The sequence below is a fragment of the Phyllostomus discolor genome, chromosome 5, assembly GCF_004126475.2.
Source record: "Phyllostomus discolor isolate MPI-MPIP mPhyDis1 chromosome 5, mPhyDis1.pri.v3, whole genome shotgun sequence".
NCBI classification, from domain to species: Eukaryota; Metazoa; Chordata; class Mammalia; order Chiroptera; family Phyllostomidae; genus Phyllostomus; species Phyllostomus discolor.
Genome location: NC_040907.2, coordinates 150,904,161 through 150,931,020, shown reverse-complemented (window position 1 = coordinate 150,931,020; position 26,860 = coordinate 150,904,161). Strand labels below are relative to the sequence as shown.

Genomic DNA, 26,860 nt, shown 5'->3' with positions numbered 1-26,860 from the left:
GGTGGTGTGCCAAGCAGAATGAAATACCCTCCATCTCTGGCTGCCAGCTTGGTCTTACCACAAATCATGACAGGCACCTTACACATGCTAATGACCAACTTCCTTTGGTTTTAAAGACCAGTCATTTCAGGAACATCAGGGTAAATGATGGGCTCAGTAGCTATCGAGAAAGAAGTTAGAGGGGCTGGCATCTGAACTTAATTAGACTCCTGTGCTCTTTGTAAGACCCGATAAGGTCAGGCAAATACATTCAGCGTTAATAACGTTATCGGCACCGCATGGTCGGCAATCATTGCCAAAGTCGATATGTCAAGTTTTTGTGGCTCAAAACATGTGTCTTCTGTTCACACTCAGGCTTGTTTCTTATGTGCCAGCAGCTGCTGCCACATCTGGTAAGCCTGTCTCTGCCGTGACTTCTCTTCTCCTATGAGTGTTTTATGGGACACCCTACCCCACCTCAGTCCTTTTCTTAGAAAAGTGCTCATTCATTCATTCTCTGGTGGCCTGTCACACGGCAGCCCTGTGCATTTGCTGCAGGGACCAGTGTGGACAAGATGAGCTCACACCCCAGGGCAGTGGGTCTCAAACATCACTGTGCAGAATAACAATGAGGGAGTGGGGTGCTGAGGAAAGAGCTATTTCCAGGCTCTCCTCTAAACCCATTGTGTTAGATCTGGGGTAGGGAGAGCATGGCCTAGGGCTTGCATTTCTAGCATGCCCCTAGGTTATTCTGATGCAGGTGATGGGAGGACTTCACTTCAGGAAATACCCATCACAGGCCATCTACTATAATGCATAATTAGCATAATTAGCAAGTTGTCTGTCTTAAAAGAAGATCAGGTAAGACTTAAGGACGCTTACACACAAGCCAAAGCCTGAGAGAGGTAGGGAAAGTCTAGAACAATCATGGAGGTCTGATTTTGAAAGGAAATGCATTTAAAGCTTGAGCCTTGGAGACTAACAAACCTGCACTGAACTCCGGGGCATCACCTGGTACCTATAGGTCCTTGGGGAAGTTATGAAACCTCTCTGATGGTGCCTCACCTGCAAAGGGCACCTACCCACCTCTGTCAGGATGGGCAGGTTAAAAAAAGACAGAAAAAGAATAAGTAGCATAATACAGGGTATTTACCAAATTGTGAGTAGATTGCTCCACAAATAACTACTAAGAAATAGTACTAACAAGAAATAATCAGGTAAATATTAATCTACCTTACTGAGGAATTTCTAGGTTACTTTGTATGGGTCATGAGTAGCCATCAAAGTTTTAAAAGCCAAGGTCATGTTTCATTTAGTCAGTTAATATGTATTTATTGTGCACCTACTATGTGTTGGGCTGTGCCAGGCACCAAAGCAGACTAGGTTTGTGTTTTCAAAGGTGGCTCTGGTGGCAGGGTGGGGAACGGGCCGGGGGCGGGAGACTACTACAGACTGTCGCAATAGTCCAAGCCAGTGGCTCTCAAACTTGAACAGGTGTCAGAATCACCTGGAGGCCTTTTAAAACATACAAATGGCTGGGCCTCATCCTCCAAGTTTTGATGCGAGAAGTCAGGGGTGGGGTCTGAGAAGACTGTGTTTTTAACCAGTGTCCAGATGATGCTGGAGCCGCTGGTCAGGGGACCACTGTAGGGGAACCGTGGGTCCAGGCAAATCAGAGCACATGAAAATGTAAAGAAGGGGCTGGCACAAACGAGGGTCAGCGGGGGCGTGGCTCTAGATGAGGTTTGGGGGTGGAATGGACAGGAAGCGGGATGGAGGGCCCCAGGGATACTAAGTCTGGCCTCAGGGTTTGCTCATCCCTGGGTTTCCTGCTCACCTTTGGGGTCCTGCCTACCAACCCCGGCTTCAGGGGCGAGAAGGATCAGCTGCAGTGCGGGTCGCGCTTCCCTTTGGAGCCCTCAGGCCTGTCGTCCACGTGGGGTTTCCCGCTGTGGTCTCTCCTTATCTCTGTGTATGTTCAGAGGAGAGCCTTTGTCCCTTTCTGTTCTCCCGGGATGTTGATGCTGCCGAGATGCACGGGTGCCGTTCCACAAGAGTGCCCGAGGTGTGTATTGAATTTCGGTGCCAGATCGTTTAATGCGTGGTGGCAGAGGGAGTGGATGTTGTTCGGGTTCGTGTGAAACTCTCCGCCTTTCCTATTTTCTGTAGAAAGACCACAGAGCCTTGCTCGGCAGCTGCCCCCCCCCCCATGTTCCTGCCTGCAAGAGCCTGGGGCACCGAGGGCCCCGGTCCCCACGGCATCACCAAAGCTCCTTGTGAAACCCGGTGGGAAATTGGAACGTTTGTGCAGGTCTTCAGAGCATCCATTCCATTTAAAGGTCCCCGCCACCCAAGCTGTTACTGAATTAAACATCGAAACAAACAGCAATCAATAGCCTAATATTATGTTCTGAAATGTGTTTTTTAATAATGACTGTGAAGCTCTTTGAGGGTGGAATGAGCCTGTGTGCGCACTGAACGGCGATCGGCTTTCATTCCTTTACAGCTGCTAATTTTGAAAAATGGTTCTGAGCGTTTCTTACTGATACAGAGTGTCCTGCTTTCTGTGGATCAGAGACTTCCCCTGCTGTGACCCGCCAGTCCTGGTCTTGTCCGGGAAAGCTGCTTCTGATCTTCTCGGTCTCTCTCCTTTCTCTTGTCTGGGACGTTGACTAGGAAATGGAACAGAGAGCCCAGCCCTTGCAACCTGAGGCGCAGCTACAGACCGGGCAGTGGGTGAGGGAGAGCAGCAGGCATGGCGCCCGCAAGACCAGGACAGGGATGCTCCAGGGCTTTCCGAGGAATGTTAAAGGCATGGAAACTGTCTGCTGGGATCTCGTTTGCTCAAAAGCAGACCACCCACCAGGGCAGACACAAGGAAGACAGAGCACCAAGTACACATGGAAACGAACCAGTTACTATTAAAATTGGATGCAAGCCTGGGACCAGTGCTTATTACAGGGGAAGGCATAAGATCAATACATGTGAGCATTGGGGTGTTTACGCCCAAATGGCATCAGAATCCTATTCCTCAGATCATCACCACCCTAAGGGGAGGGAGAACTAGGAAAGACTGTATTTTGGCTTTTGGGGTTAGGATTGTAACACCCTGAATATATGCTTAGCTCCTCCCCTCCTTTCCCTCTGACCCAAGATCCATACTGATAACTTACATATTCTGATATTGTTGAAGTCATTTGCATTGTTTTTTTAATTATATTGAAGATACAAAGATACCATATACAAAGTAGGCAGAGCAGTATAAATGAACTCCCCGTAATTTGGTGGGTTTTAATGACCGTTTTTCCTAATCACCGATGTCTCAGAGTGCAGTGTTGCTCTGTTGTTATATTTCTTCTTTGAAGTGACAAAAGATGAGAGAAAGAATAGGTTGTTGAAGGTAGGGGTAGAATATCATTATCGTGGTGTTAGGAAGAAGGTAGAACTTAGCACTTCTCTGGACTTCCCTCTCCTCCGTGAGGGCTCTCCAGACGTGACCAGGCAGAACCAGTAGTCAGTCTGCTGAGGGAACTGCAGCCTAAGGCAGGTGGGGAGCACTTCTGGCTGGTCATCTGACATTAAGTCACAAGGCACCGTGCCTCCCAGGGTCTGGGGAAGCCACAGTGAAGGAAGAGAACAGGCCAATTGTTTCAAACAGGGAAATTTTAAAAAAGAGTGTATCTGTCAATTAAAGAACGATTTAGTTCAAACAAGTGGCTTATAAACGTTTAGGGCACCGCGTGTGACCACCAGGAGGTAGCACTGGCTGCACGCACAGCTAACCTTGTTTCCTTGCACGGGCAGAGTGCTGTAGACGTAGTTTATTTCCACTTTAAAGAAGCAGTAAAGGGCTCCCTCGCATATCATTGTAGCTACCATGTTGACCTATGCGCCAGATGATTTTTCTCTTAGCAGAGTCACTTCCCAAAGGTTGAGTCAAGAGCTTTAAGTAAAGCGATGCTTTAAGTTCAAGTGCCTGGGACTCTGTCCTGGGTCCTGACTTGATTAACCTGTTCTTCACCAAGGACTCCAGTTGAAGATACAAAACGCATGCTAATGAGGATCGTAAATGGCAAACTAAGATGGAAGATGAAAGAATAATGATTCCACACTTGAAGACAAAAAGGTTTCTTAGTTAAGCAGTTACTTTATCTCAGATACACACTTGCAGGTACAGAGACGTGTGTACACGTGCTTGGGTTTGACTTGGAGGACGCTAGTGTTGGTATGCTGAGCTTTCCTTCCTGTAGAAAAAGGTACAAAACCGTGATGCTGCTGGCAACGATAATTGCAATTTATTGAACAACTACCATGTGTCAAACAATGAGGCAGGCTGTGCAGAGAAGATCAGACCTAAGACTGGTGTCCTTAGTAAACCTCACTGGCAAGGCTGGTCTTTGGCTGGCATATGGGAACTTGGCTTTGGGGAGAGCTCCCACTATATCCGGGACTGATGAGAGGTAGCTCACTGCGCCTAAACTACCTACACAAACTGTGGTTTATGGCGAACACCTGCTTCCCTTCTGGGAGCCTGGAATATTGGTATGTGCTAGGCAGAGGGTGCCTACGTGACCAGCCTCCAATACAAATCCCGGACGCTGAGTCTCTAATGAGCTTCCCCAGCAGACAGGCTTTTACACATGTTGTCACAGCCTGTTGCTGGGGGAATTAAGCACATTCTGTGTGACTCTCCGGGGAGGGGACTCTTAGAAGCTTTTTCCTCCAGACTTCGCCCTGCGCACCTTTTCCCTTTGCTTATTTCACTCTGTACCCCTTCTCTGTCATAAATCGTAGCCATGACTAAATATATGCTGAGTTCTGAGACTCCTCCTAGAGAATCATTGAACTGAGGGTGGTCTTGGGGGACCCCTGATCCACAGTCTTGAAACTTATTACATCCTATAATTCTTACAGCGATCCTACACTTATTCTCAGTAACTTGCAGATCCAGGGCTTGAACCTACAACACTCCCGGGCTTGCTTGATCTATAGAATCGCAGAGCAATGTGATGCTCTTTTACACTTGCTGCTAATACAGGCCCTGACGTCCTGCTGCTCCTGAATTTCCAGCCTTCCAGTCTCATCTCAGTGTCATCTGGGGTGAGAATACACCACTGAACCGCCCACCACGAAGCAGCAGGGGTGGGGGTTCGTCCCCATTTTTTCAAGCCATGGAACCGATTCCTGTTAGCTTCATCCCTGTGGATTCTCCCTGCTTCTCTTCCTCAGTATCTGGCCCCGGGAGACCAGTTGATTGTATTTTCTGGCTAAGAAGGCGCGGTTGTGGGCACCCACCAGGGGTAAGGGGCTAATGTTGGCCCCACTAGGTGGCCATGAGCCAGTCATTTTTCCTTTTCTTATCAGATAAAAAAGAGACATGCTCCAAATCCACAGAATGTGCCACCAGGAGTGAACCCTGATGTCAGCTGTGGACTCCGGTGATAGCGATGCACCCGTGGAGGAAGTTAATCGATTGTAACAAATGCACGGCTGTGGTGCCGGGTGTCGATGGTGGGGGAGGCCATGTGTGCTGGACAGAGGGTCTGTGGGAACTCTCTGTGCTTTCCACTCTGATGTGCTTGGAATTGAAAGCCACTCTAAAAACATAAAATTTATTAAGTTTTTTTAAAAAAAGGAAATGCTCCAGCTCTCCCAAGTGTGGTTTAGGGTATGGATTAAAACAGTAAAAGATCGCCACTTTCTTAAATGGGTGACTAATTTCTAACATCCCCCACTGCTAGCTCCACTAAGTGAACTGAAATGTCTTTGAAAGAGAAGAAATTGTCCCCTTTTTTTTTTTTGCCAACTGGCATGTGATGTGCCCATCGTCTCCTCTAGCCTGAGAAGGCCCAGTGTGCTCAGTTTCTCTGTCTTTAAAACGCATCCTTCGCCTCAGGCACCCTGGGCTGAGGGGGCCAGAAGTTTGTCATGGAAGGACCTCTTTCATTAGCGTCCTGTCTCCAGCAGCCCCACTTGCCTGCGAGGGCTGCCACAGGACCCTTGCAGGGGTCTGAGGAGGCAGAGAAGGGAGAGGCTCCCCCATGCCGCCTTGGGGGTGGTACAGGGGTGGGAGGGAAGAGAGTCTCTTGAGGCCTGCCCCAGTGCCCCCCAGACTCAAATCCACATCTGACTGACACAGGAAGAAAGTAGTGAGAGGTTATGATGCAGCTAATGAATGTCATGGTTACTTCCTGTTTCTAAGCCCCTCCCCCATCGTCTCCCCCACCACCCCCTACTCAGTGCATCTTCCCACACACTTTAAATCCAACTTTCTGTGTGGAGGGTCCATCACACTCTCATACAACAGATATGGTCCATGCAAGGAGACAGCCCCCACTGCAATGAAATTGTACCACCTCCAGAAGGCCAAGTTCAGGGGCCAGCCAGGTGAAAGGCAGGAAGAAAGCTGTGTGAGAGTGTGAGCTCTGGGATCTCACAGGCCTGGTTCACTGAGTGGGCTTCTGCTGCTTTGCAGCTGTGCAACCTCAGGCAAGTTGCCTAACCTTGCTGAGCCTTAGTTTCCTCATCAGGAAACTGGGGCTAACAATAGTTCCTACCTTACAGAGTTGTTGTGAAGGTTAAACGAGGTCATTAACGTGCACAGCCCTCATCACTGAGCATTCAGTGAGTATCAGCTGCTGCTTCCACTGTTGACAGATAACGCTGACGCTGTTCAGAACAAGCCCACCTTCCCAGGGCCACGGTGAAAACATACGCCTTTTATTATCACTCAGTCCACTTCTCCCCACCCCCTCCCATGCCACAGTTCTGTTACCTCCCTCTCCTTGTCCTGGGATGTCTACCGTCACCCCTGCAGACGGCCCCCCAGTGCGGGCACACTCTTGGCCCAGTGTCTTTTTGGAGCATTCCCATCTCCTTTTCGGAGCGGTGCCCTGCCTCTCAGAATGCACTTTCCAGAAAGTTTTCCCCGCCCCTGACACCTTCCCCTGAGAGCAGATCTGTCACCCTGGCACACCTGTGTGCCTTGAGAGACACGGGTTAGGTCATTGTTACTGTCTGTTCCTTTTGAGAACCTCTAGTGGCAGATTTACACGATTTAGAGGAGAATCTGGCCCAAAGCAAATTTTTGTTAGTTTGGTTTTGTTGACAGCGGCGGTGTTTTCTTATTTGTTTTGTTTTGCTTAATTACCACTGTTGCTGAATAGAACATTCATTTTTAATGATTGGGATGAGATCCTGTCCAAGATGAAGACGTATAGAAGCCGGCAGTCGCAGGCAGCATGCCTTGTTTCTGGCCCTGGGAGCACAGCGCCCGCAGACCCGGGCTGCACCCAGCACCGCACCCTCACAACCCAGTGACCTTCACGGCGTCCCTTGACCTCCTGCGCCTCATCTGTGAGAAGGGATGACAGGTTCATCTGGGGGAACGTGAGAACATGCAGATAGATCCCTTAAGCCCAGTGCCTGGCAGGTGGTAAGCAGTCAATAAATGCTAAGCTCTCATTATGACACATTCCAAAATTCAATCAGAACCTATGCTTAAAGCAGCTGTTTTGGAATATGTTGAAGAGATTGATGTCAGTCAGCCCCCCTCCTGGAACTCACATGTTTCATTCATCTGAAAGCCCTTCACAGAGGCAGGTAAGCGTCCCTTTGCTGCTTACGTGCCACCTCACAGTTGAGTCGTGCTTGGCCACTGAAGCTGCAGTTGCCTGTTGCTAGGTCATCTAGATCCCCCAGATGTCAGCAAATAAAGCTTTGCAATAATTAAAGATGTCAAGAAAATGCCCTGCATCCATCCAGGGACTCCCCCTCTTTGGGGACTCACGTCTCAGGCAATGGCTGCACCTGAAATCCATTGCCGTGCATGTGACTTGGACCCTTTGAGTGCAGCGTGGATGACAGCGTCATCTCACACGAACCAGGAAGAGAGGCGCTGCAAGCCACTGCCCTGGGCGGATGCCACCCCATCCTCTGAAAGCTCCAGTGAGGGAAAAACAGCTGGACCCACCTATTCTGGATAAACATTTTCTTTTTTAATTTTTTATTGTTATTCCAGTACAGTTGTCCCATTTTATCCCCCTTTGCCCTCCTCCACCCCACCCACCCGCCACTCCCACAGTCCATCCCCACACCATTGTCCATGTCCATGGGTCATTCATACATGTTCTTTGATTAGTCCCTTCTCCTTCTTTCCACCATTATCCCCTTCTCCCCTTCCCTCTGGTTGCTGCCAGTCTGTTCCATGTTTCCATGCCTCTGGTTCTATTTTGCTCATTAATTTATTTTTGTTCATTAGGTTCCTCTTATAAGTGAGATCATAAGGGAACCCTAGTGCACTGTTGGTGGGAATGCAGACTGGTGCAGCCACTGTGGAAAACAGGATGGAATTTCCTAAAAGAACTAAAAATGGAACTGCCTTTTGACCCAGCGATTCCTCTGCTGGGAATATACCCTAAGAATCCCAAAACACTAATTCAAAAGAACCTATCCATGCACCCCAATGTTCACAGCAGCACAATTTACAATAGCCAAGTCCTGGCAACAGCCTAAGTGCCCATCATTAAATGAGTGTATCAAAAAACTATGGTACATTTACACAATGGAATACTATGCAGCAGAATGAAAAAAGAAACTCCTACCCTTCACAAGAACATGGATGGAACTGGAGAATATTATGCTAAGTGATATAAGCCTGTTGGTGAAGGACAAACATTTTCACTTTTAAGAGATCTCAGATTTACTGAGCACTTTTTAAGCATCATAGGTGCATTATCTCACTCAGTTCCCACAACAAGCCTTTGAGGTAGATGCTGTCATCGTTCCCATCACCCAGGTGAGAAACACGATGCTCAGCCAGGTTAGGTCACTTGCCCAAGGACAGGATAGAGAAGACATTTGAGCCCGGGTGTGTCTGCCTCAGAGGGAGGCTCCCGAACCTGGACCCCTGCCCAAACAATGCCAGGCTGTGAAGTGCAAAGCTTTGGTTTGCAAGATTTTTCTCAGTGTAACCCTTTGGAAGAGGAAGACAATCTTCTTCAACCTACCATCTCAACAAGATCAGAGTGGAAATGCTGTGGTTGAAGAAAGGAAGGGGAGAAGGGGATAATGGTGGAAAGAAGGAGAAGGGACTAATCAAAGAACATGTATGAATGACCCATGGACATGGACAATGGTGTGGGGATGGACTGTGGGAGTGGCGGGTGGGTGGGGTGGAGGAGGGCAAAGGGGGATAAAATGGGACAACTGTGCTAGAAGCCTCCTCATCTTCTCCTCTTCCACTAAGTGCTCCTTGAGGACCTCTGGGCCCCAAGGGCATAAAACAAAACCTCTAGGGAAATAGGAAGGAATATGGATTTCAGAGCTTCTGTTCTTTCTTTGTGGTGGGGAATACAAGTACTGGCTTTACTGAGTTGTTGGGAAGGTTAAATGAGCATAGGAAGTACCTAGCATGCTCCTCAGGTACTGTTACTATGATCCTAGCTGATAGGCCTATTGGGAAAAATAAGAGTAATTCAGAAGGGCCTGTACTGCGTTGAATGGTGCCCCCGACCCCAACAAAGATATGTCCCTGCCCTAGTCCCTGGATCCTGTGAACATTACCTTGTATGACAAAAAAAGATGCGATTAAGTTGAAGATCTTGAGAAAGAGAGTTTATCCTGAATTATCTGGATAGACCCTAATGCAACCACATATTTTCTTAAAAGAGAGAGGCCAAGGAGGGTTTGAGAGAGGAGGAAGCAAAGTGACCACTGAGGCAAAGGTGGAGTAAGGCGGCCATAGGCCAAGCGAGGCCTGCAGCCACAAGAAGTTGGAGGAAGTCCTGTCCTAAACATCTGGAAGGAATGCAGCCCTGCCCAGACCTTACTTTTGAAATTCCAGCCTCCAGAACCTCGAGAAAATGAATGTCTGTGTTAAGCCACCCAGGTCATGGTCATTTGCTATGGCGGCCCCGGCTTGGCCCCAGCACATGCTCTGTACCTGGGAATTGCTTCACACAAAGATGGAGGAGCACATGCTGGAACCCTCGGGATAGGGAGGTGCACACATTATTCCTGGACGCAGGCCCGCTGACTTGGTGAGAGGTCCTCGCAGCTCTTTCAAGACCCTTGCAGAGGCAGAATCTCCTGGTTGCTGTGGATTTCCGCTCAGGTTTCCGCTTTGCTCCTGAACCTCAGCTCCAGCGATCACAACATTGAGTCAGTTATTTGTAATACCCAGACTGTCATTTCTGACAACGGGCCTGCATTTATCTGTTGAGCCCAATGATTGTGCAGACAGGAGCCTTATTTGTGCTGTCACCGTGGAGCTTCATCACCATCCACATCCAGGCCTGGAGGGGTCTCTCAAAGGGAACTGTAATGCCTCCTGGATGCTGCTCTCACTGCATTTCCTCCTCCTTCATTTCACTTCACTGTTAGCCTTGAACATTGTAAGTGGAGCTGAGCCAAGTTAGGGCTGGGCTGCTACATGGGGCTAGTGTGGTCCGGGGTCCAGCCCGGTCTTGCCACACTCCTCAGCTGCAATGACGTTGCTCCCGGAGTGATTCCACAGCAGCCAAGCTGTGGAGTCTTCTCCATGAGAGCCATCTGGCGTTGATTTTTCACCTACACCTCCGAGAATTTGCCAGAGCCACAAAGTAAAGAAGCAGTAATTCTTTTTTGGCCACTATACCTGCTGAGGGGTTATCACATGCTAGTTTTGCGCTCACTGGTATAATCTGGAGAGAGCTTTGCCAAAAGGAATTGCTGGTCTAGTTAAAATAATATTTTACTTCATGAATAGAAGACAAGGCATTATGGTTGCGTAAAAAGAAACTAGAATTTGGAGTCCAAAGAAGTAAATTCAAGGTTCAGCCAGCCCTGCCACTTTCCAGCTCTGTGACAGGCACATGACTAACCTCTGGTTTTGCATTAAAGGGGGAGGGAAGAGAAATAGTGACCCCACTGGATCGCTGAGAGGGTTAAGTGACAGAGTTAGCAAACCAGAAAGCGCTATGTAGCCGCATGCGCGTGCTTACGAGACCACTGGGTTCCGTGTTTTGAGTCCCAAGATCGCCACCAGGTTAGCCCGCCTTAGACCCTGTTCCACTCCAGCACCAGCGTTGGCACCAGCCTTCGTGCGCTTGAGCTGAGTCAACAGAGACCTGCAGCCGGGCTCTTGTCACATGCTGCCTCATCTCTGATTGTCATACACTGAATTTCCAAAGATGCTGGCTGTTTTTCTCTTATTTCTAAAAGAGGATTATGGTTTGTGTCGCTGTGCTTCTGAAGAAACCAAATGCAGCTAGTAGAAGAAGAAAGCCTACGCCATCCCCAAGGACCCAGCGCTTGCAGACGCTCAGGCTGGATCTGACCCTTTCCTGACCTGTGTGTTGGGAACACCGTGGGCAGAGCTGCACAGGGTTGGGCCCCACTGGCCCTGGGAAGGGGTGGTGAGCACAAGGAGGAGAGGGGAAGGTTCATAGGAAAAGGCTAATGAAATGAATCACTGCTTTCCAGATTTCTCTGAGCAGGAACCTCAAGTGGCTGAGCCGTGGGCTGGGTTCTGCCCAGTAGCCCAAAAGAATGAATGATCCCTTAAATGGAAGTCCGCTCCACTCCAGGAGAACTAGAAAGGATGAGGACAATGTGCTTGTTTTTCTCCACCCTCAGGAAGAACACATATTCACAAGTGCGGAAGGGAGACTGAAATGCATTGTGAATTAGTCAATACTATAATCCTTCTCGGTGTTTATGCCATAGCTTGTCCTCTGCATGTTCAGCTGTTGTGATGTCGTTTTAAACCCCTAAATGGCAGAAATGACATCCATCCAAATCCTTTTGTACTCGACTCAGAGCACTGAATGTCAACTGGTCCTTAATGGATTTAGATGAGATAGGAAGGACTAGGGGTGGGTCTCACAGTTTGGTGAAAATAAAAACCACCTGGGAGTTTGTTTGAGATGCTGATTCCGGGCCTCTGTGTCTGGACATTCTGATTCTGTAGGTCAGGGCAGGGCTCAGGAATTTGCATTTTTAACAAGTTCTCCAGGTCTTTCTAATGTAAATGGTCTACAGGCTACTCTTGAGAAACACGGACCCAGACCAGCCTTTCTCAAACTTGAATGTGCACATAAGTCTTGTCGTCTTGTTAAAATGCAGACTCCGGCTCAGCAATCTGGGGCCTAAGAGTCTGCATTTTTAACATGCTCTCTAACGTCGCCAGTGCCCCCTGTCCCCACCCCCACTTTGAGTGGCAAGGATTTACCTGCTAGTCTTCCGCCATCAGGATGTATCAGCTCCAGCAGGGGGCTTTAATCTAGATGGATGGTTCAAACATAAATTGTCTGTGTTACCTAATATCTCAGATTATAGTCATGTACCTTTCATTTGTAATGAAAATAACTGTTTATTTTAACTGCCAGTCAGGTCATTTTTACACTACAAGCACTTTAAAGAATAAATAGGTATATTTGGTACTTTCTCACTAATACTTCATGCACATGGTCTGTCCCTCAACTTGAATGCACATTTGCTCACACAGCCCGATTCTGATTAGTGTTAATGCGTGGCTGAGGGAATTCAAGCCAGCTTGGCAACAAAGACCCCTCTGAATGAATGCCTTTCATAGTTGGCAGCTTAATATTTTTCTAAAGCAAGAGAGTCTTCTAGGACTATTTCCTTCAAATCAAAATGAAGAGTGTAATTCACCAGTTAACACTTCGTAGCAACTAGAAGGCTTTGCTGTTTCCTCCAATCATTATTCCACGAGACACAGCCAGGCAGGCCCCCATTAGCTGCAGCATGAGGGAAAGCCGGAGGAACGTGATTTTCCCGTTGGGATGGGATAACCAGGGTGAGCAGGGACTGGAGGCCAGCGAGCAGAACAGCATAGCCACCGGGTCTGGAGAGATGATGTGGACATCCAGATGGGGCCGAGACAGCCTGGCCCATGTATCCTGACAGGCGCAAGGGATGGGGCTCCAACAGTGACTTACATGAGAAATTCCAAGCAGATAGTCATCATAGGAGAAGCTCATTGGCATGAAGAGGGGCCTGCCACCCAGGTAGAGAGTCTGGCCCCAGACTCTAGCTGGACACAGCCCTGGGCCTTTTAAGCTGAAAATGGTCATCTCTGTTCCCCCATGAGCTGGACCAACAAGAGCCCACCTGGTCCTTGTCTTCATATGACAGCCTGCCCTGTGCCATCCAAGAACTGTCTGTTCTTGGCCCCTCACCAGGGCCTGTGACTTGTGTCTAGCGACCTATGTCTCCTTGCTTGTCCACCCCAGGCATCAGGCCAGGCTGGTTTAAAGCAGCCTCCTGTATACGTCATGCCGAGCCCAGTGCCCAGCCCCAGGCTTCCCCTCTGCTGCAGAAAACAGCAGCTGCCTTCTGACGAGGCCCTCAACAAATTCCTATCATCTTCCTTCCACAGGGCTTTCCTGCAGCTCACCGGGCCTATCATTCAGCTCCTGTCAAATAGGGTAGAAGAGCGTGGGCTCCCCAGGGGGCCCAGGCGCTGCCTCTGCTGCAGACACAGCCATATATCGCATGGGCGCGCATGTGCGCATGTATATGTATGTGTGCAACACCTACAGCTGTGTCACGATTTACATGTGCTATTGCATTTGACCTTGAGGTAGAGCAAATATTATTAGCCCCACTTTATAGATGAGGAAACTGAATTCTAGTGAACATAAACAGGTTCCTTTATCAAACACTCTGTTAGCAGCTAGAAGAATAAAATATAGTCCAGAACTCCATGGAGCTCACAGTCTCCTGTGCTCAAGGCTACACAGGTAATAATCATAATAACTCATTCTTTCCAAAATATTTATCGAGTTCCCATTGACTGAGTGTATTGGGAAAGGAAGACAGATATACTAACTACTGTTTATCGAGTGCTTGCTCTGTGCCCAGCACTGTATGAACCACTTTATAGGTATTATCTTAATTCTCAGCAAAACCTCGTGGCAGGGGAGCTGATATCAGGAAACTGAGGCTTGAACAAGCTGAGTAACTTGTCCAAGAAAACCTACACAGCCAGAGAGTTGCAGAGTAGGGGTCTCCCCTTGCCTCCTGAGTGAAGTTCCTCACCACAGAGACAGCACAGGCTGTCTCTCAGCCTTTCTATTTTAACTGCAAGTCCAGGGTACCTTCTGCTGCCCCATGTTGCACGCCCCCCCCCCACACACACATACACAGAACCCACCTCACACCTAAGAGCAGATGCTCCCACCACCCTTACCCACTGCTCTCCAGGATCAAGGGCAGGCAGCTCCCATTTCAGATCTAAGACCCTGGACGCCTGCACTCACCTGCTCCCACCCAGCTCGGCTCCCTGAGGCAGCCCTGCCTATGCCCCACCTCTGCCCATGCCCTCCTGTCCAGGTTGACTCCCTGGGCCCTGTTCCAGCCTTTCTGCTGCGATTGCTGCACTCCTGAAGCAGAGTGTATCTTCTCTGCACCCTCTAAGACATATCCTGTCCCACCACCTGCCCTCTGCATCTCACCACCCTTCAAGTTGTCCTAACTTTACCTCCGAAGTGGCGCACCCCGTATGCCCCATTTACTGTGGAAAGGAGCCATGCATTAGCTCTTCAGTTGCTATTCTAACTGCCTCCTTCCTCAAGCTGTGACTTCCACACACTCCTTTTGGCTAAGAATCTTGCCTCTTGTTTACCTCTGAACAGACCAAGGTCTCTGGGCATCAATTTCCTAGTCACCATCATCCACCTTGCCCTGTCTTCTTACCCATCCTGGCTTCCTTTCCTCTCTCTTAACTCCAGGCCTTCCCCCACCCACTGGTACTTTACTTGCTGTTCCCTTCCACCTTCTACACATCTTGCCTCAGTACCCTCCAATCCACTGCCCTCCTGGGTCTTTTCTTCTTGCCCACAACCATGCACAGGCCCCAGAGCTTGGTGAAACCATCACTTAATGCCGTGTCTTCTGGCCAATACCCTAGGCCTTCCCGAACCCTTCTTGTTCTCATTGAGTCCTCTACTGTTACCCATCTACTGTGTTATGCTCTCGATCTAGCTTCTCTTTCCTCTGTAAGGAAACAGCTTCCTTGAAGGTCATCAGTGGCTTCCAAATTGCCCAGTCCATTGGCTTGTTCCATCTTTCTGACCTCTTGGGGTTACAGCCCTGCCCTGCTGGGGTTACACACCTTTCTTTTTAACCTTTGCTTTTCTGATTTCTGTGCTTTCTTGACTCTGCTCTAAGACTTACTGGCTTTCAAGGAACAGAAATCTGCTCAAGTTAGTTCAGAAGTTTTTGGAAAAACTCGAGAATTTCCATTCTTTCGCGCCATTGTTTCAGTTCCCCTGCCACACAGCCACCAGCCAATGCTCTCTGAGATAGTACTTTGATATAATGGTCCACCCTATTCAGAACCCTTCAGTAGCTCCTCATTTCCTACCAGACAGAATCTAAAGTCTTAATTTACATGCTGCGTCTTCCACAATCTGAGATGTCATGTACGTTCCAGTTTGCCTTCTACTCATTTCCACTCATCTCTGTACTGTCCAGCTAGTCTACCCTATACTCCCTAAGCATATTTTTCTGTTCACTGATCGACTTCATAGCTCATACTGTTTCTTTTGTAAATGCCTCATATATTTTCTCTCAAAATCCTAAGCATCCTTCAATTTCTAGATCAAATGTACCTTCTTTATAAAGACTTTTTACCCCAGCAGAAGTGGTAAAGACTTTTTACCCCTCTTCCTCCTCTGAAAGTCTAGGATTGGGGATGCTTCTTATTTGCCATATTAGGCTGGAGGATCTGTGAGCAGAGAATTACATCCTGCACCGTGCAGGGTGCCCAGACTGGAGACAGGATCCCAGAGGGTGGGTGGAATGAACTCCTTAGAGAATAAAGAGTTTATGTTTTTCACTCTTAAAGAAGAGTGAAGCATCCGTTGGCTAACTGCCCCACTATTCTGCCCTGAAATTGGCCCATATCTTCAAACAAAAGAGAGATACAGACAAAAAACAATGGCTTTTTAGCTGGAAACTTTTATATAATGATAGCAAGAATGAAGAAAGTTTGAATAGAGATTTAAAGTATTTTTGTGACCAAGCAGCTAAATGGTTTGTCTGAATCCGTGGAGAGTTGATTACAGAGTTGGGCCAGAACTCACCGGTGTCCCCTCATGCCCTAAGCTGGGCTCATCGCTGCCAACTCTCAGCGCCCTCCTGCCTTCCTGCCGCTAGAGTGCTGCCTGGAACAGAGGCCTCAGGAGCAGGCAGGAGGCCAAGAACCAGACCCATTTCCAGAACATAGTGACTCAAACAGTCGTTCCACTCTCTGTGTTTACCTCTCTTTGGGGCTTCTGGAGGGGAATGGGAGGACCTTGAGGTATATCTAGAGGACACAGAAACTTGGTGGTGCCAGGGAATCACTGCCTTCCTTCAGTAGGCCCTGGCAAGTTTGTCCCCAGAATGCACAGACCCAGATGAATGGCTGTCTGTCTAGAGACACATTCCTCATCCTTTCTGGCACTTCGCTTCCTGACAGTACGTGGTTCCTGAGATGCTGCTCTCACTGGCTTTGGCACTGGTTTAAGGTAGTCAATCATAGGCTCCCAGCTCTGAGGATGGACATGTGACTCAACCTCAGCCAATCACAGCCCTTCCCTGAAGTCTTTCCCATTGGAACTAAGGAGAGAAATCATTTCCACTCTGTGCTGAAACTGAGGTGTGAGGCTGAGAGTGTTACCACAGGGCAAGCTCTATGAAGCGGGGTGGCGTGAGAGAATGAGGCCAACAGACAGAGAAGGAGGACAAGGGAAAGAGGAATGAGGTTCTGACAACCTTCTGGTCAGAACCCTGGTTCCGGTCACCATGATGCCCACCTGTACTACTGGTGTTCTGGTCATTTGAACATATGAAACAACAAATTCTTCAACTAGTGAAGGTGGAGTGTTTGACACAGCCTTCATCTGTCACCTGAATTCCTCCTTTGATACTTCATGGAGTCCCCGCCTCCTTGTCTTCCTCTCTTCTTGAGATAAACTTGTATTGTGGAATGGAGCCATGGTCTTTATCATCATCGGCATCAACACCGAACATGACTAAGCACCTGGCTTTCCTGGTATTATCCTAGGTAGGGTGGGGGACAGAGCTGCAAATGGCAGTCTCTTCCGTCTGGGTGATTCCATGCCCATCAAAATACAAGAAATTTCAAGGGCACAGAGCAAATGCTGAGCACAGATCTTTTATAGAACAACGTATAAATCAATCAGTCTGCATGGAGTTTTTACAGAACAGACACTCATCACTGCAGATCATTCTGACCTTTGGGTGCCAAACATTCCTTTCTTGAAAAACCACCCATCTTTTAGGACAAAAGGCTTTTATCCTTCATCTTAAAGTCACCTTCTTTGCCCTCTGTTTGTGAGGTCTTTTCTAGCCTGGTTAGCTCCTAACTCAGGATCCAATTTGCCTGTTTATTTCTGGGATGGATGCCCTTTCCAGACTTACCCCACTGGCTCCCTTTAAAATTCCCAGCCCTGGAGTTTTCACCACACCTAGAACTCTCCCAGTACCAAAGTCTCCATTCCTTTAAACTAAGACCTGGCCTCTGGATACATCCTATTCCAGGACACACCTGTGGATCTCCTGTTTGAATGTTTTTTCCATATGTGTTCTGTTCTTATTTAACTTCAGTAGCTCACTGGATTACATACATAAGTAAAGAAAAAAAGAGCAGACACACATCTCCAAAGAAATCATCTATATTAAAGGTTGTACATTCAACATGGGAAATGGATGTGGGAAGAAAAGAAAGAAGAGTGAGAATGAGGAGTAAGAAAACAGGTTCCTGGAATCCTTGGATTTCTTGTTATCCTTCTACCCTCAGGCTCTGCATAGACCCTCAGATATTCTGAGATGCAAGTATCAGCTCAACAGATCCAGGTGTCCCTTGGGCAGAGCTGCCTACCGTAAACTCAGATGGCTATCCTAGCGAATTTCCCTGACATAGGAACAATACTTTTTCCTCCTTTCCAGTAGGAAAATTATTTTTCCTCTCAGGTCTGAAATCATAGGTCATCATTATCTATTGTCTTTTCCAAAAATTTAGTGGCTTAAAAATAATTTATCAGCCCTGTCTGGTGTGTGACTCCATTGGTTGGAGCATTGTCTCATAACTAAAAGGTTGCAGGTTCAATTCCAGGTCAGGGTACATACCTGAGTTGCGGGCCAGGTGCCTGGTTGGGAGGCAGCTAACCAATGTTTCTCTCTCACTTTGATGTTTCTCCCTTCCTTTCTCTGTAATAAAAAAAAGTAATGAAAAAATGTCCTTGGATAAGGATAAAATAATAATAATAATAATAATAATAATAATAATTTATCATTCTTCACAATTCTGTGGGACAGAAATTTGGGCAAATTTGGCTGGGTGGTTCTTCTGCCCCGTGTGACATCAGCTGGTGTCACTCACTCAGCAGCACCCACCAGTTGGCTGGGCTTGGGTAGAAGGCCCATGACGTCTTCCCTCAGGTCCCTGGCACCTCATGCTCTTGCACAGGCCTCCCGGCAGGGCCGCACTGAGCTTCCTCGGAGCGTGGTTGTCTCAAGGTAGTGACATTTTTATCATGGTGACTGGCTTTTACCAGAGACGATGCAAAACTGGCCCAGCTTCACTTCCACCATGCACTGCTAATTCAGATTCAAAGGGAGGCGAGCCCAGTTTCAAGGGGAGGCAAGAGAGTCCACCTCCTTTCGGAGGAGGAACATGTGCACACAGAGAAGGAAGACGGTGGAAGGGAGCACGTTCCTGCTCACTGCCGAGCCTTAGACAAACCCCCATGTAGAGAACATGGTTCTCATCTTGGGTGACTCTTCTGTCCCTTTTTTCCTCTGCAGATTATTTTGCCTCATAATCTCCATCCTAAGATCAAACATCTTCCTTGCATTCAACCTATACTTCCCCATATACTTGTTTCTGAGAAACATGTATTCCCAAGTACTGACTCCAAAGTAATTTTTACTAAAGCTCATTCTAATTTTGGGTTCTGTTCTGATAATGCTTACTTAGAACTTTTAATATACCCATTATATAAGGTTGGCAATTCGTTTGAGTCAGGGATAGGAAATCTTTTTCTGCAAAGAGCCAAATGGTAAATATTTTCAGCTCTTGGGCCATACAGTCTATCACAACTACTCAACTCTGTTGTATAGCAAAAGCAGCCATACTTAGTATGTATGTAAATGAAGGAGCATACTCTGTGTTCCAATAAAACTTCCTTTACGAAAGTAGGCACCAGGCCAGATTTGGTCCAAAGGCCATACTTTTCCTGATCCCTACTCTAGACTAAGGGATAAGTTTGCCTTTCAGTTTATTATGTCTAATGATTAGCTATTTGACTTTCAGAAAGTCACTTTTTCTGAAACTCACTTTCTTCATCTATAAAACGAGGGTATTTCTGTGACCGAGAATAAAGCACCCCCTTATGCCTTTAGAGGAATTGCTGAAAGTGGCCACAAGGTGGGTTGTTCCTCTGTGACAGCACCTCATAGCCCTGTTCATATTCCCACAACTTTGCGACTTCCCCAGGGTCTCTCTGCTCATCTCCATGGGTCTGCACACCCCCTCCTCTTCCATGGCTCTGCTTCTGTGCGAGCTGGTCCACCTCCGTTTATGTGTGTGTCTTCCTCTCTGCGTCAGGGTCTCACTGGCCTCCACTTCTGCTCTTACTCATTCTTGGGTGTCTCTACCTGCATTCTTTGTGTGTACATACCTCTGTCTCCTCTTTCTGCCCTGCCTTTCTCCCCTGACTGTAATGTTGAATAGTTATATAGTTCTTCATTATTTTCTGTTTTAATAAAAAAAGTTTCTTATTCTTAATTTTCAAAATAGCATATTTTATATTTTTTCAAATTAAAAACCATATGTACAATGAGCTGTCATCTGTAAAGTACTTCACACAGTATCTAGTATATAGTAGGTACCCAATAATTATTACATCCTATTTTCCAGCTTCTCTTTATGTAACTGTCTAAGAGGTTATTTTTTCACATGGGTCAACGATTCTGAACAGAAAAAAAGGGTCGATCCTCTGTATCTATAACACTTGTTATTCTCTCTCACTCTTTTCCAAGACAGCAGCTCTTGGCCTCCTCTCTGTCATTACTATTTTTATATCTATCTTTGGGGAACTAATGAAACGGGGGTTACCCAAAGACCAATCAAGAGACCGGTGGCTCAGTCAACCTTTTGCTCAGCTACCTGGTGACAAACTGGTGCCTTCCACAGGATGCTTCTCTGTTGTTACCACGTATTTACTGAGCACTTGTTACATGCTAGGTGATGAGGAGGCTGAAATGAACAAAGCAGGCACAGCCCCTGCCCTCCACAAGCTTATGGTTCACTGGGAGAAACGAGCAATAAGTAGGAAACCAAACAAGAGTGGGCCAGTGGGTACAGCAATTAGAATACTCAGGAAGGGAGGATTTCTCAGAGATGCTTTCAAGGTGAGACCTAAAGGATGAGAAGAAGCCAGAGGGAAGTGGAGAGAGTGTGTGCCAGTCAGAGGGAGCAGTCCCGTGAGGGGCCGGGGACCGGGACCGTGCCTGATAGAATGTTGGAACCCGTGTGGCCGCAGGAGTTCGGCCAAGTGGGCAGCAGACCGAGCTGGGCTTCCGCTCCAGGTGTGGTAAGGGCTCTGGGTTCCCTTCCAACCTAACGGGGAGCCACCAAAAGGGTGTAAGGCAGGAGAATGGCTGGTCTGATTTGTGTGTTAAAAAGATGACTCTGGTTATGGTATGGGCGGATTAGATGGATGGGGGCAAGCGAGGAAACAGAGAAATGAGGCTCTTCAGAGATGGTGGCGGTGGGGGAGGAAGGGAGAGAAGGATTTGAAATGTTTTAAGAGGTAGACATGACAGGATTGGCTGATGAATTAGATGTGAAGACAAGGGGGTGGGAAAACCAAGGCTGGCGCCAGGTTTCCGGCTTCAGTACTTGGGTGTCCATCGCAGGGCAGAGGGGGATGGGCGATCAATAGTTCCATCGGAGATGACTTGCGGGTACAAGGAGAGGTGTCAGGTAGGCAGTCAGATATATGAGCCTGCGCTTGGGCTGGGGATTTGGGTAAGAGATATAAATTTGGGAGTTGTCAGTCTTGGGAATGAATATTATCCTCCAGCAGAAGAGGACGAGAAAGGAGAAGGGGCCCCACACCAGGCCTGGGACTCCAACATTAAGAGGGTGGAGAGAGGAGGAAGCACCTGCAAAGGGGACAAAGGGGGCAAAGGGGAGGGAACCAAAGAGAGAAGAAAAACCAGAAAAGGATGGCAACCTCAGAGCCAAGAGAGCAGTGTTTTACAAGGGAAGTGGTGAGGTGGGGGCGAGGGAGACAGAAAGGCTGTCCCTAGATGTGGCCACACAAAAGCCACCAGTGATGGTGACAAGAGCAGCTTGGCTGGACTTGGAACGGAAGGAGGAGGATGTGGGTCAGTGTGGACAAACGGGTGGTGAGAAAGTGGAGACGGCTTGTGAACAGAACCCCGAGAATGTCAGCTGTGAAGGGGAATGAAGAAATATACCCACGGAGGATGAGCCACCCGGTGGGATGTTTTTGGGTGAGAAGTACTAGAGTGTGTTTGGAAACTCTCTAAGTGATCACTGGAGAGTGAGACACTGTGTCTTGGTTGTTTTTGTTTTGTTTTTGTTTTTGTTTTGTTTTTGATAATGATGAAAACATACAATTGAGCGATTCTTCACAGTTTACCAAGTGTTGTCACACACTCTCTCTCGTCCTCACAGCCATCCTGTGAGTTATGTAGCAGCCCCAGATAATAGATGAGGAGGCCGAAGCTTAGAGAAATTGAGTGATGGGCTCAAGGTCAGTGCCAGAAAGCTGCAGGGACAGGAGCCCACTCCCAGACTGCTCTGGGCCCAACCCTCGGACCCCTCCTTGCCCACAGCGGCCCTGTCCCAACGGACTGGCACCAACACTGGATGCTACTCACACAAGTATGGGTTGCACCCTGCTGGTGTCTCTCAAGCAGATTTTCCAATCGCCACCAAACCAATCACTTCTGCCTGCTGGCCCAGCCTTGGGTATGATGAAGTCACATCTGCTTTTTAAGGACATGGACTCTGTCCCACTGCTAACCCGTTTCACAGAGCCTCAAAGCCTCTTGAACTTCTAGAAGCACCCCACAATCTCTGGCAGGTGTCAGAGATGGAAGTGTGAAATTTCACATACCTTATACTTGCCCCCCAGGGGTGTGGGAACTGACAGCCCAGAGGGATTGTGGGTAGGTTAGCAACTGTGGCTAATCTCTATACCTCAGTAAAAGTGCCCACAAAGTTTTCACATCTGTAAAATTATAGTATTATCATGAAGATGAGATGAGATAGAAGGGTGTTTAGCACCTGGTGACTGCTCTGCCGATGCTACCTATGATTGTTTTTATTTATTCATCTACTCACTCATTCACTCACTCTTGCATTGGGCATTTGTTGGGCTCCTTTTCTATGGCAAGCCTCGCTCTAAACACAGCAAATGCAGAGACATAGCTACATGCTTCTAGAGCTCAAGAAACACATGAATTAATGAGAGAAGTGATGTGGGAACTCAAACAACTCTGACCTTGAAGGAATGAGTGAAATGCAAAACACGGTGCATATGCAGAGAACAGATCACATCCAGTGGAGACAGTGGTTGCTGGGCAGGGTTCATGGGAGGCAGGAGGGTGGGGAGAACATTCCCCGCAGAGGGGACAGCTGCAGCTGAGCAGAGTCACAGGAGCCCAAAAGGGCAGATCCTATTCAGAAACCGAAGTAGAGCATCAGCTCTGTGCAGAAAATAGCGGGGGTAGGGGGGTGGGGAATAAGGCAGATTATCCTGAGGGAAGACTGTGAGAACTCAGGCGTCAGTCCAGCTTGACTGACAGCTAAGGGCAGCCTGGGCAGAGGGAAGGAGTGGCAACTCCCTCTGTTCACTGGCCCCAGAATACTCCGTGGATTGTCAAGACTCTACCTAGGAGCTGTATTGTGCTATAGCCCTGGTGGGTCAGTGGCGGGGAGGGGGGCAGAGAGAAGGGGAGAGAGTGTAGTGTTCATGCCAAGCTGCCATGTAGGTTGGGTAGGACTCTGTAGTTCTCACTCTACAACAGATGGAGGAATTGAGCCAGCCTAGTAGCCCCATTCTACAGGAACTAGCATCCACAAATCTTCAAAGCAAAGGTGATGCAGGGCCATCTGCTCACCCAGGGTCACCACCATGGGAGCAGGGACCTTGTGTGCATGCCCATCATCCCAGATTTAGAAGGAAAGGACTAACCCCATGTGTGCTGGACCCACGGCCCCTCACCTCCTCCTGGGAGTTGGCTCCAGAGGATGGTAAAGATATGCCAGGAGACCAGAAAGATGGGGGTAGAAAAGGGGATGTCAAGGCTGGACTTTACATGTCTCCCACCCATAGCCTGGGGGAGAACACACCTGCTCTGCCCATCCCCCAAGGTTAGGAGACTCGTGGACCGAGAGATGCAGACTCAGGAGGGCCCTCACAGAGCTGCTAGCCCAGTGCCTTTTCAACACTGGCTCTGGAATCTGATTTAAACAACATTGGATGGAATGGGTTGCATAAAATAAAATGCATCAAAATGCTTGGGTTGAAACCCAGAGTGGAGGGCCCAGAGTCCCACCCCCATGGCCATATTTGCCCACACATTTTTGATTCAGTCCAACTCTTGTTTTGCGGAACAGAAACCCAGAATGTGGGTCTCTGACCAGCCAAGGTCACAAAGCTCATCTATGGCATAGTCAAGACCTGCCAGAAGCGAATGAAATCAAGGATGAGAAAGCTCTTTGTAAACTGTAAGGCACTATAGAAGCGAAGGGTTGTTATCGCCACTGTTTACATGAGGACCTCGGGTGTTTCTCACAGTTGCTACTTTGGAGGGCGGGAGCTGCCAGGAAGAAAATGCAGAGGACCACAAGCATTGGCACCATGGGCAACACAGAAAGAACACGTGATTTGGACCCTGGAAATGGTTAGAGGCCCAGCACTGCTATGTACGAGCTGTATAACCTGGACAGCTCACGTTGCCTCTCGGACCCTCAATTTCTTGTTCTAGAAAAATGCCTTACCTACCTTCCTTCTGGGATTATGTGGGGTTCAGGTGAGACGAAGCGTGTGAAAGTGCTGGTAGCCAGGCCCAGCACCCTGGGACTACAGTGTCTTGTAGGAGCAGCAGGAATGGTCGTAAACAGAAGAGTCGGAGGCTCAGAGGACTAGTTTTCAGCACCCAGAAGGCACTTCTTGTCCTTGGGGGCTGGTGCCAGCTGCTGACAGAGCTGGGACCCATGTGCTGTCTGTCTGTCCTGCCCAGACGCACCCCCTAGGTCATGCTGTGCCCTCAGCACAGCCCTCAGACGCTCTTTGTCAAGACGTCTACGTCCCAACCTTCTGTCAGCAGGTGCTGACTCAGCCCCCAGTGAGCTCATCTCCCCGTGCGCACACCACGGGTGCCAGGAGGCGCCCGGCCAGTTGTTCAGCATCCCCCAAACTTTTCTGGCTCTGCACCTTGGTGACGAAGGAAAGGGCCAAGTTGGATCCCTTTCAGGAAAGCAAGAAATGATTTCTCTCAAAAACCTCGGAGAGTTCTCTCTGCCCTCCCTGGAGTGCTCTCTGCCCAGGCCCATCAGAGGCTGGCAGCTGAACTGAGGTGGACATGCTCAGGTTAAAACAAAGGTGGGAGGTGGGGAACTAGTGGGTAGGGGTTGACCGGGCTCCTCTGGAGAGCCTGGCAAGCTGGTGTTCCGGGAGCCGGAGGAGGCCCTCCGACGTCCATGGCTGTGCTCTCTGCGGGGGGACCTGGGTCATGCCGCTTTCTCCAGATGGAAAGGTGACAGGAGGAAATTGACCATGCGACACGTAAGCCTTTATGACTCAGGTGTGAGCTCTGAGGTTTCACTCATCCAGTCATTCAATACATATTTATTGATCACCTATTGTATGCCAGGCACTGTTGTAGGGCCGGGGGCACAAAATAGAGAGTTCCACCCACATGGAGCTGAATTCCTGTGGGACTGGTCAGAGAAAGAACAGATAACGGAGACGATCCAGACTGTCCTCTGGTAGTGACAGCCATGCGGGGAGAGAGCAGGGGGGGAGGAGGAAGGAGTGGAGGGTGGTGGTGGGGCAGTGCAAGTTTCCAGAATGGGGGCAGGAAGGCCTCACTGGAAAGGGACAACAGAGCCCTGGCCCGAGGGAGGTGCGGGAGCGGGGAGACAGCCCTGCGGACATCTGAAGGAGAAGCGTCCTGGGCGGAGGGAGCAGCGAGGCCGTGGCAGTGGCCGCAGGAGAGTGAAAAGAGAGGGGTGACGACCAATCAGAACTTCAATCTTTTGGTGTGAGTTTCGTAGAAAAAGAAACCCAGCGAGTCTGCCCAGTGACTGTAGATGTGTTCATACTTTCCCATCTAAGATGTAAATTTTATACTTACTGTGTGAATGTTGGGACTTTCTGTCAGGAGAGAGCCACTCCAAAGCTCGATGACAAAGCCTCTGCTCCTCCTCGGCGCACTCACACAAGGGCCCTGGGGATGGCACGAAGGGCCTGAGAGGAGCCCAGCACCTGACTCCTGCTCCCTGTGTTACCCTGGGAAGGGCGCTGACCTCCCCTGAGCCTTAGTCCCCTGATGAAGCTCATCAGTTGCTTCATCTGTAAAATGGGTTTATTATACCGCCTCCCTCCCCTCCCTCACTTAATTGTTGTTACATTTAATGAGACCATAAATAGGAAAGTGCCGTTTACATTGAGACAGGCAAGGTCAATGCCTGGGAGTTTCTTGTTTTCTCCAGCAGAGCCTGTGGGGAGGGGTTCTCGCTGGCTTCCCACTCCCCCCACTCCCCCGCTCCTCTCATTTTGTCCCGTGTGGGCCCAGCTGACTCTCCCTTTGCCTGGGCCCATGTCTGATTCAGGGACACACATCAGACACCCAGGGACCCCCACGCCAAGGCTGCTGAGGGTTCCTCAGCTGTGCTGTGGGGCTGAGTTGCCCCACAGTGACCTCTCTGGGACGACTCTGAGCCATTGCTGGTCGGAGAGAACCAGGTAGCCCAGCCGCTCCTCCCAACATCCTCCTCCCCTTCTCCTCCAGGTACAACGGTCCCAACCTGGTTCTGAAGTACGACCGGGCCCAGAAGCGGCTGGTGAACATCGCCGTGGACAAGCGCAGCTCCCCCTACTATGCACTGCGGGACCGGCAGGGCAATGCCATCGGGGTGACAGCCTGTGACATCGACGGGGATGGCCGTGAGGAGATCTACTTCCTCAACACCAATAATGCCTTCTCAGGTAAGGGGCTGGGGCCTTTTCCTGCTGCCCACCTTCATCCTCCCAGCACCAGCTGGGGGCAGGGCTTTGGGGACCCCGGTCTTCCTCAGGCTACTGTCCTGGCCAGCCTCCAGGACCTTGCTCTGTTCCAGCAAGGGGACCCCTTCTTCTCTTGTATGTGAAGCTTGTTCTCATCTCCTGGCCGCTGGGCCTGGAGCGGAGGGCCTGGAGCGGAGGCCCAGTCCTCACCTTCAGAGTTCATGTCCTCTTGCCTCCCAGTATGAGCAGCCCCAGTCCTCCCACCCCCTCCCCACTGCTCTTGCCTGGCCCCCACCACTCAGCCCTTCTCACCCAGGTGGCCACCACAACTAACAAATGGTCTCTTGAAATTGCCCTCCATACTGTTTCAGGGGCGGGGTGCTTTCTAAAATGCTTTGAAATCCTTCAATGGCCCCCACAGCTTTCAGCTGAGCTCATATATTCACACCACAAATTCCTGCCGAGGACCTACTCCATGCCAGACCAGAGGTGCTGGCTGAGGCGGGCACCACTTGGAGGAAGACAGACCTTCAGTTCATGGAGCCTTTTCTAGTCCAGAGCATCCATCTGAGTCACCGTGGGGGTCATGTGTGAAT

At 49.1% G+C, this 26,860-nt stretch overlaps 1 protein-coding gene across 1 annotated transcript in view; it reads left to right on the top strand.

Annotated features, from left to right (window-relative positions):
• The window catches only part of CRTAC1 (cartilage acidic protein 1), a 136,531-nt gene that overhangs the window by 54,323 nt on the left and 55,348 nt on the right, over window positions 1-26,860 (top strand). Inside the window, exon 3 of the mRNA XM_028513312.2 lies at window positions 26,050-26,246. Coding sequence (XP_028369113.1) covers window positions 26,050-26,246 — 197 coding nt within the window. The remainder of the gene's footprint in view (window positions 1-26,049; window positions 26,247-26,860) is intronic.